The sequence below is a fragment of the Hypomesus nipponensis genome, chromosome 11, assembly GCF_054491055.1.
Source record: "Hypomesus nipponensis isolate SF chromosome 11, ASM5449105v1, whole genome shotgun sequence".
In the NCBI taxonomy this organism is placed as follows: domain Eukaryota; kingdom Metazoa; phylum Chordata; class Actinopteri; order Osmeriformes; family Osmeridae; genus Hypomesus; species Hypomesus nipponensis.
The window spans coordinates 13,052,501-13,061,800 of record NC_140371.1 but is presented as its reverse complement, the minus strand read 5'-3'; the positions used below and the strand labels follow the sequence as shown (position 1 = coordinate 13,061,800).

Genomic DNA, 9,300 nt, shown 5'->3' with positions numbered 1-9,300 from the left:
GTCACACATTTCTCATGGGAAATCCTGCTGCTGTTTCATGTTTGGCACTATCATGTTGAACAAAAATTCAACATGAACCTTTCAGAGTTACAATCAACATTTTATTCTCCAACGTGTGTCAACAGAATTACACAATATCGACTGAGTAATTAGTTTAAACAATATGAGGGCAAACTATAATCTTCAACAAAAGTTTAGTTAGTTAAACCTATTGATTGTAAGAATCAAGAATTCAAATATTTGAAGTGCATATATATATATATATAGCATATTGGTGTACCAATGCCTGAGGGACACCAGTGGTCTAACAATGTGTTAAAACTCCATAGACTGTGCAGCCAGACAGCGGAATGTGGATACTCTGGGTTTGAACTTCCGCCAAAGTAGTCTAGGTAACAAGGAATGTGTCTTATGGAGCTCTGCTGAAGAGACTCTTCAAACCACAGTATTTGGTCTCCACGTATGTCGTCGTGGTCCTCCAATCAGAAGTCCAACGAGTCAGCCAAATCAAGCGCTGAGGGACAAGAGTGGACAATATCAGTCGTCGTTACGTCGACATTTTAATACCATTCGTTTCTTTGAAATAGCACATCAATTGTGACAGTGGGAAATATTCTTACCCTTGGGCCGTGTGTTTATGATTCCCATGCGGATGGTGTGTGTGTGTGTACATTCTATAATGAACGGTGGAGTAGTTCTGCTTTAATTACCTCCGCCTGCGCTGCTCGGCTTCTTCTCCTTCTTGTCATCGGTGGAGAACATTCCGGAGAAGGCGTCGATGGCCCCTGCGGCTACTCCTTCAATGTCGGATTTTCCCCCTGCAGGTGCTTGTCCCCCTGCTGGTGCTTGTCCCCCTGCAGGTGCTTGTCCCCCTGCTGGTGCTGCTCCTGCGGCTGCTCCTCCTGCAGCTGCTCCGTCTGCTCCTCCCATCATCTCCTTCACCTTCGTCTTGGCCACAACAGCTACGGCAAAAACATCAACAAAGACCTTCATCAATGAAACCGCTCATGTCATACAACCTGCATGGTGTGTGGTGCACCTCTGATACGATATGCCATCTAATGTATTTGCTGAGAAGGTCATGAGAACCCAGGCAACAGTCACAACGACAGCAACATCAAGGCAACATCCGTGGTTTTATGTGTCTTGTTGAATGCCAACTTCCTGGTTTGATCTTTTATGGGTGCATGTTACTGTGTGGTTACATATTCAATGCAAGACAGCATTTGAACTAATTAACTTAATTCATGGGAGGCAGACACTGGTGAAGGATTGAAGAAAACAATGTTAAAAAGGTAACTACGTTATTATACTGTACACGGCTATTCTGTAAACATCCAAAGTGTTTGTAAACATCCAAATTGTCGGGATTAGGCTCCTACGGGATCAGCCTGAACAACAAAGGACGAGACTAAATGACTCCAATTCCTCCTTAATGAAATCAACATGCAGAATGGAGCCAGTTACCAATCAACCTCTAAAGCATTTTTCTTCCTTTCTCCCTCTTTTCATTAGGGTAAATGGGAAACTGTGGATGGAAAAGATCAGATCGATTCGATGCCTACTGACATGTTTACAAAGAAGCTTCCTGAAGGGATGGGTTTAAACAAACAAGCCTGTCCCATTATTTACTAGTGTTGAAAACTAAATACCCCTCAGCCCATTTTCAGTTTCTGTAAGACACTATTTTCCTACTACAGAAGGCAAGGCATGTAAAGCTCTTAGAAGTCTATTGGTAAAGGTCAAAATGGCTATCCTGTTGTATAAATGTGCATATTTAAATGCAAAATTAATTGAATTGACCTAAATTACACCCAGTTGAAGCCATTGTTCACCACCATGCAAGTAGGACAGAGAGAAAAAAAACGAGGCAAAGAAGAAACAACACAACAACAGCCTCCCTGCTCCAGAAATCCCAGACTTTTCTCAATTTCCCCTTGTCATGACTTACCCACTTTATCCACAGCTTGGTCCACCATTTTATCTGCTTTACCACCACCGAGAATCCCTGACAGGAAAGACATGTTTGCGAGAGCAGAGTGCGTGTTCGAATCTGGACGAGAGTATGTGGGGAGGGAGAAAAGTGTATGGTCTTAAAAGTTGGCATCCTCACTCTTGGTGCCTACGCCTCTGAGGGCACTGCTGATTGGCCAGAAAGGCTAGGGTGTGGTCTCCCTTGAAAACAACTGCAGGGGAGGAAGGAAGACGGGCTTCACTAGTCTCACAGGCTGAACTGGTCTCTCCCCTGAGGGGGCTTGTCATGGAAAAGAACCTGTGAGGACTGGGTTCAGTGTAAAAAGGGAGGAGCTCAAGCAGAGAGGAATAGCTGAGAGTATGGGCTTAGGAGAGACTCTCCGCTTACTGCAGGCACTGGCGTGAGAAAAGGGTCACAGGGTTGGACTTAGGAGTCCTAAAGTTGTCAATTCTAAAACTAGAAATGTAATAACCATTTTCAAAGTGTAAGAAAACTGCACTGACGTGAACACACTGCTGCCTCACGACAAAAAGGCACTGGATTGGACTCCAAGCTGCGACACCAATGGTCCCGGAGACCTGTTCTCCCCAGTCCTGCGCGTTTATGTGTGTTCTGAGTGTTGCCGCTCCCTGCACCTGTGTGTGACATTGAAGGGTTTTCTTCTTCACTCACAGTCGATGGCCGAAGGCTAGGTAGCTTCAAATAACTGAGTTTGTTTCTGTGTATGCAGGAGAGTGAGTTGGGGAGGGCACTGGGTGTGGGTAAATGGAATGACTGGCACGCTACTCTGTCTCCTCCCTTGTTCGAAATGCTAGAGCTACCGGATGAGTCACTATAATGAGACAGTACTCACTAACAGATGAAATGAGGAACGAACACATCCAGAAAAGCTGCACGGGATTTACCAGGGAGAAAAAGCATTGTGTAAGAATGTTAAAAATGCTCCTTGAATGGAAAATGTGGAAATTGGAAGAGTAATTTGCCCACAAAGCATTCATTTTCCCTTTGCCCACTGTAGGCAGAGACAGTGACAATGCAGAAACCTGTGTTTATTTATTTATTATTTTTCAATGCAGTCGTTGATCAATATTTGATGGTGCTTCGACAATCTTTCACAGCTAAGCAATAAACAGAACCTCTCAAAATGGTAGAAAAACGTTTTCTAGTTCAAGACTTGAAGGTGAGGGAATTTGTGCAAGTTATTCCTCTAGGATCTATACAAGCTAGAAATCAATATTTGGGCAGGATAGCAACCCTATCCCCTCAAGGCAAATGAGTAACTTGAGCTCAGGGTTAGGGTTGGTCTATTTTGTTGAAAAGGTGCGCGACTCCTGCGTGTGTGACTGGGTGGAGGCTGCGTGTCATCGCGCCCTGATGCAGTGGGACACTAATAGATGTGTCTGGCACGTCTGTCCTGATTCTACCGCAGTTTCACATTCATCAGCCTGGGGGGGGGACTCATATCAGGATGCACACTGGTAACACAGCTGGTAATCTATCCTATCCACCCATTTTATTGTGAAATTCACAATTTGGTATTTAGAGGTGTGTCATAGAGACTGCACCTTCCTGATGGACAGTAGAATCGAGAGCTGGTTACATTACATTTCTCCGATGTTTAACATACACCATTGGAACAGTTTGAAGTCATTCAAAGTAGTATGATGAAGTGACATACCAGCTGACCTGACCTCAACCCGCCTTTTTTTTTTTGTTGACAAACCTGTCTGACAATCTAAAAGTGAGATGTGTAATGTTCATTCAAGTGTACCACCCTGTGTTTTTTTGAAATGCATCTCAGCTTTTGTGGTTGGTTTAATGCAATGACATACAACCACTGCACTTCCTGTTTGTGTTCTTTAAAAAGAGGTCACGCGACAGTCTCTCTGTGACAGCACTAAGCTTCGAGGTTATGTGTGTGTGTGTGTGTGTGTGTGTGTGTAGTACTGGCTCTCCCTGTGGAATCGCTTACTGATGCAAATGGATGCATGGAACATGTGGCATAAATAATAAATGCCACTGTGCCTGTTTTGACCATAACCAAGAGCACCAGTCCCCCTTCTCTACTCCTCCACTCTTCTCTCCCCACCAGAGGGCAGCAGGGAGTATGTATGTGTTTGTTAGAGGAGATTAAAAAAACATAGTTTAGCGCATGTTTGTCAAGAATTTCGGTTCAATGTAGATATGATGGATGAATATTTGTACAATGCTCGGATTGAAATCGTATTGAATCATACAGGATTGATCCCACCCGTCAGATTTATTTCCACAAAGTATTAGACCGTACTGGATTTCCAAAAAATTGTCTTTATTTCAGTTTTATTGTTTTATAAAAGAAGCAGTCTGCTTTGACGCAACACAAATTGCCAACACAAATTTGCATCTCCATGTGTTTGTGTACATTTGTGTCATTTCTTTTTTTGTGAGTGTGTTTTTATATGTGTGTGTGCTTCAATTTGTGTAATGCATTTTTTACAGTGTGTGAAGTAACTGAGTCTATGTGTCTGGGTGCTAGTAAGGCAACATGCAGTCTTGTTTCCGACAACTTCAAAAGACAAACACTTCAATGGTTTAAAAGACCTATTTTTAGTGATCAAGAACAGACAGGGGGAGGGGCCAGAGCACCCGGTTCAGTGACAGAGGGTGTGGCTTATCACAGAGTGAAAGCACAACGACGAAGACCAAAGTATAATATCACTGTAAAATGTGTCTCTTGTAGAGACATACATTGCTGTATTTACTTATTTTTGCAACGTTTTCAAATCATCCATATATCTACATTTGAGGAAAATAATCTTGGAACAGGCAAAGTCAATATATGTAACCACACACAGTTTTTTTTTACATTTCTCTTTCTACCGTCTATAATAGAAGGTTAACACGGCAGGGTCCATACCACAGTTGTACATGTAACCTGGTGAAACTCCTCAACATCATGAACCCTCTTGCTGACTATGACAGGAAATCCAAGCTGAAAGTGTAGAGGACGGCAAACACCACAGACTGAGAAGGTACACAACATCTGTTTATGACCTACATATTTCCAATACAAACCTTTGCCTACGAAAGCCCTCTAATTATAATACTTCAACAGAGCCCTGAGGTTTAGGACTTCCTTGGTCAAAAAAATAAAAAAATAACGGAAGGGCGAGGAAGAAGACAGTGGAAGTGGGGGGGGGGGGGGGGGTGAGGAGGATTGGGCAGTGCTGCTGTTAACCCTTTCTCCACTTTCACTCTAACTCTGAACCCTGATCTGTCACATTAAGGGACGGGGGTAAATATCAGGCAATAAGACACAATGGGTTAAATACACAGGCTTCAAACACATCTTAATCAACAATCCTGACCAAAAAGCATACACCAATATAAGTACATCTACTGTATAAGTACAGGTGTTACATTAGCTGACAGCGTGCACACTACCAGAAAGTTTCACTTTTGCTAAACCTCTAGAGAGAGCAGGGAAATAATTACTGTTCTACAAAGTAATTCTAAGTGCCACGGGATTTTGCATGTGTGTGTGTGTGTGTGTGTTCTGATGTTCTGGAAAGGGGGGTCACAGTGATGAGGTGGGTTAATGGTGGGGGGCTAGGGTGAGTTGATGGGGGCAGGAAAGGGTAGAGGGTGTGTTGTGGATGGGGTGGTGTAGAGGCAAGGGGGAAATCTCTCTGAACGTTTAGTTTCACTGAGTCACACAACAGAAAGCATTCTGGGATCCAGAGGCGGAGAGGGGAGGGCCAACCAGCAGCTCACGCAGAGTTGAACCCAAAGTGAGGAGAGGGACGTCTTTGCTGCTCACTCTCAAGACTGACACCTGAAGGGAGAGAAATGGAGAAGGACAAAATAATGATCATCGATGAATGATGTCATGCATTCCGATATTTCAATTGGATAGAAAGACTAACCCGGCACTATATCTTTTTGGCTTAGTTGTGGACATTGCAGCATCTTTAGGTACAATTGCACCTTTATGCGATGTCCTCAATTAAAAACACTTTTAAAAGAACAATAATATAGTAAAAAAAAAGGCAAAGCGCGGTTTTCATTTCACACATTATTTGCACTTGTTTTAACATACTGTGCTCACAGATGGCATCAAATCCCTTCAGCCCCATCCAGCTCCAAGGATCTGACACTGAACAGTCAGTATAGTCCTAAACTCAAACATCAACATTAAAGAGCTGGACCCTCCCTATTCCCACCCTGGTGATACCCGTGACCTTCATTGTTCCAGTACAACTTCTGCTGTTATTATGACACAATGTCAAATGCCACCGCAATTGCAGCCCTCCCTCAGAGCACATCAAATCAGCATCTGGCTAATCCAAGGGGATGTAGCTGTCATAACACAGACATGCATGTACTGTATATGAGCACACACACAGAAAGGAAGACACACACACACACACACACACACACACACACACAGCTTACCTACTGCCCCCCCTCCTCTGCAGCTCCCTCTGTGTGGGAGAAGTCAGCCTGGGATTGGAGAAACAGAGAGAGGAGGTTAGCAGCAGTACCACAGTCAATACTCACCAGAGACTTCAAAGTAATACAACAAGTTCAATTACAAAGACAGAGAGGAACAGGCAACAGTGCAATTTAGCATTCCTCCAATGCTATTTTAGCTGAGGGTGTGAAGTAGAACATTTCCGTTAGACTGGAAGAAATATGCATGGTAGTATACATACAATAAAAAAAAAAAAAATGTTTTAGTGGAACCATGCACCAAGCATTGGGTCAGGCTTCAGTAGAATAATAGCAGAATAACTATATGAGAGAAATCTTTTAAATGCAGTTTGTTACCCTGGACCCTGTAATTATCTTGAGAAGGAATGTTCATGATTGTTGTTAGTTGGTTGTTGTTGGTATGATAATTACAATGTTGAATGCTCAAGTGGTCTGATGGCTCCATAGTGAGGAAAATCAAACCTGATTTGAAACATTTATATAATGAGGCACATGATTGTTCTGGTTTGTATTGTCATTAGACTGTGGTGATTAAGATTGTAATCTTTATGAGGATGGGTGACAATGATGCCATTATACCCAGAGCACTCAAACAGTTGCTATGACAATGGCTGTGATACAAGATGGCATGGTTGGTATCACTAATGATACCCTTGACTGTGCACACATACACACACTCAAACAAAAGACCTTTGAAGACAGTATTTTCAGCTGAGGAGATAGAGAGAGAGAGGAGAAGGAGGAGAGGTGGTGGTGAGGGGTGTGGGGGTGTGTGGAGATAGCTAGAGCTGAGGATTTAATTACAGATGGATCTTGTTTTCAGGTTAAAACAAACACACACCCCGCACCACACACACACACAATTGTGCACACTAGAGAGGAAAAACACATGCACACACACACTAAAGACTCAGTTATAAGAGTGCACACACACACACACACACACACACACACACACACACACACACACACACAGACACACAGTCACACATATACTGGTATGGATTCAGAAGAAGTATCATGCCAGGTATTACTGTGCAGCTTCTATGAAAGGTCCTTGTCTCAGCACGGACTGTGGCTGTTCTGACAAGCCTTGACTGTGTGAGGGGGTTAGTCACTGAACACCGCTGGGGAATACCTGAACACCAGAGGGAGGGCTCACCCTCAACACTGGCTAGGACATGCAGCAGCTTCCAGAAAGATTGAAAACTTGAGCTGCTCCAATGAAAACATGCTCAAGAAATATTCATATTCATCGTGGTCTATCCACAACATTATGATGTCATGTCCATCGTCTTTTCAATGTGTTAGGTTTATTTTATTTCATTTGCTATTTTTTACTCATACTTCTTTTTCACTTATAATCATTTGGTTACCCTTTTTTCCTTCAGTACTGTAATAGAACAGCGTGGCCTTGACATGAGCTTGGGTAACTTGGGCCTGCTAACTTGGGCTTTCTCGCTAAGATTATGAGTGTCAAGAATCATGGAATATTTTGGCAGCAACTTGAAAAAACAAAACCACAATCGAACAGTGTTCTGCTTTAGGAAGCAGCAAAGCTTATTACTGCCCTGTAGCTGCTAGTCACAGCAGGTCAAACCAGCGGTGCTAAAGGCAGCAAGCGACATGCTGTGCAATCACTAAGTCCTGCCCTCCCAACCAATCAGGCACCTCCTCTGTGACAGGCGCCTCCTCCTCCTGTCCCCAGCCAGACACCACAGTTAGAGATGGAGAGAGAGACACACGCATTACAAGTGTACACATGAATACTCCATGAGCGAACACAGAAATACATGACAAAAATGCCCATGACAAAACAGACAAACATGGCCTCTTCCAGACTAAGCAGTTATGATCTGAAGTTTCCTAAGGAGGTCGAAAAAAAGGTCAACATCACTTAATGCCACAAACAGTATGAGACAGCCGGTGAGTCACATGACTCACCGGGTTGACCAATCCGGTTGACACCGCCGCGTTCTCAACGCCATCCACTGTCTGTTGAGCCACCTCGTTGGCCCCGGCGACCGTTGTGTCCGCCACGATGTTGGCCTGATCAGTCGTTCTCTGGGCCACTGGGAGAGGGGAACAGGAAGGTGTCATCTTGCAGGTTTGAATGAAAAACGTTCCTCAATCCACTTTTGCCTTTCTCAGATACTGTAGGTGCTAAAAACCACACACCAAGTGAGGTATAAAAGTAGTTCAATACAGTCTTTGACCTATAGGTGTCGCTCTGCTTACCTGTGTTCACTCCTGATACCACTCCCTCCTTTGTCTTGTTTCCTATAAAACAGAAAAACAATCAATTCATAAGTGTGATCGTGCCAACCTTGTTGACATGTCCTCGGGCACTTTGTACACATCAAATAACACCTAACCTCCAACCAAAAGGCAAACCGACACAGAAAGCAGAAATACTGGAACTGAAACGACAGCCATCAACATCTCCCAGGCACTCCAGGATGAATGGACAAACACAGGCTCTCGCTCTATCGAGGGCGACTCTTCATGCCTACTCTCAGAGCAGTGACGATGTGCTCTAGTGGTCTAAGGTGGCCTGTTCTCTCCCGGGCATACTACAGAGCTGTCGTCTGTCCAAGCCCTCTACCTCAGCCCATGTCCTCCTCACAAAGACTGCTTCAGGAGGGAAGGTCATCCAAATCGTCCAGCCACTGAGCTGTGAAGCCTGCGTTGTGCCGGCCAGCCCAGCCCACTTGGGCTACTGAACAGAGCTGGCGTGGGGGAGCAGATCTCTCTGTCTCTTATCGCTCTCTGAGCCTTTTCTTCAACACATGCTGTCGACCTCTCTTTCGACCTCCCTTGCATCTCTCGACATTTTCAGTTTGCTCACACAC

General features: G+C 44.0%; 2 protein-coding genes across 4 annotated transcripts in view; both read right to left on the bottom strand.

Moving 5' to 3' along the window:
- Positions 1–79: 79 nt before the first annotated feature.
- LOC146268181 (uncharacterized) lies at positions 80–2,105 on the bottom strand. Its single transcript, XM_084709079.1, has 3 exons — positions 1,952–2,105; positions 711–962; positions 80–514 (listed from the first exon to the last, which is right to left on the bottom strand). Exons 1-3 carry the CDS (start codon positions 2,022–2,024, stop codon positions 483–485), a joined length of 357 nt encoding a protein of 118 aa, XP_084565205.1. The 5' UTR covers positions 2,025–2,105; the 3' UTR covers positions 80–482.
- A 2,161-nt stretch (positions 2,106–4,266) lies between these two features.
- The window catches only part of sncga (synuclein, gamma a), a 10,059-nt gene continuing 5,025 nt past the window's right edge, over positions 4,267–9,300 (bottom strand). The window contains exons 1-6 of one of the 3 annotated variants that reach the window (XM_084709078.1): positions 8,824–9,097; positions 8,687–8,728; positions 8,393–8,520; positions 8,120–8,146; positions 6,410–6,457; positions 4,267–5,789 (exon numbers count right to left, since the gene is read on the bottom strand). In XM_084709078.1, the coding sequence (XP_084565204.1) occupies positions 6,410–6,457; positions 8,120–8,146; positions 8,393–8,520; positions 8,687–8,728; positions 8,824–8,890 (312 nt within the window). In that variant the 5' untranslated portion in view covers positions 8,891–9,097 and the 3' untranslated portion in view covers positions 4,267–5,789. Of the gene's footprint in view, positions 5,790–6,409; positions 6,458–8,119; positions 8,147–8,392; positions 8,521–8,686; positions 8,729–8,823; positions 9,098–9,300 lie in introns of those variants that run through there. The other 2 variants (XM_084709076.1, XM_084709077.1) reach the window with 2 other exon arrangements.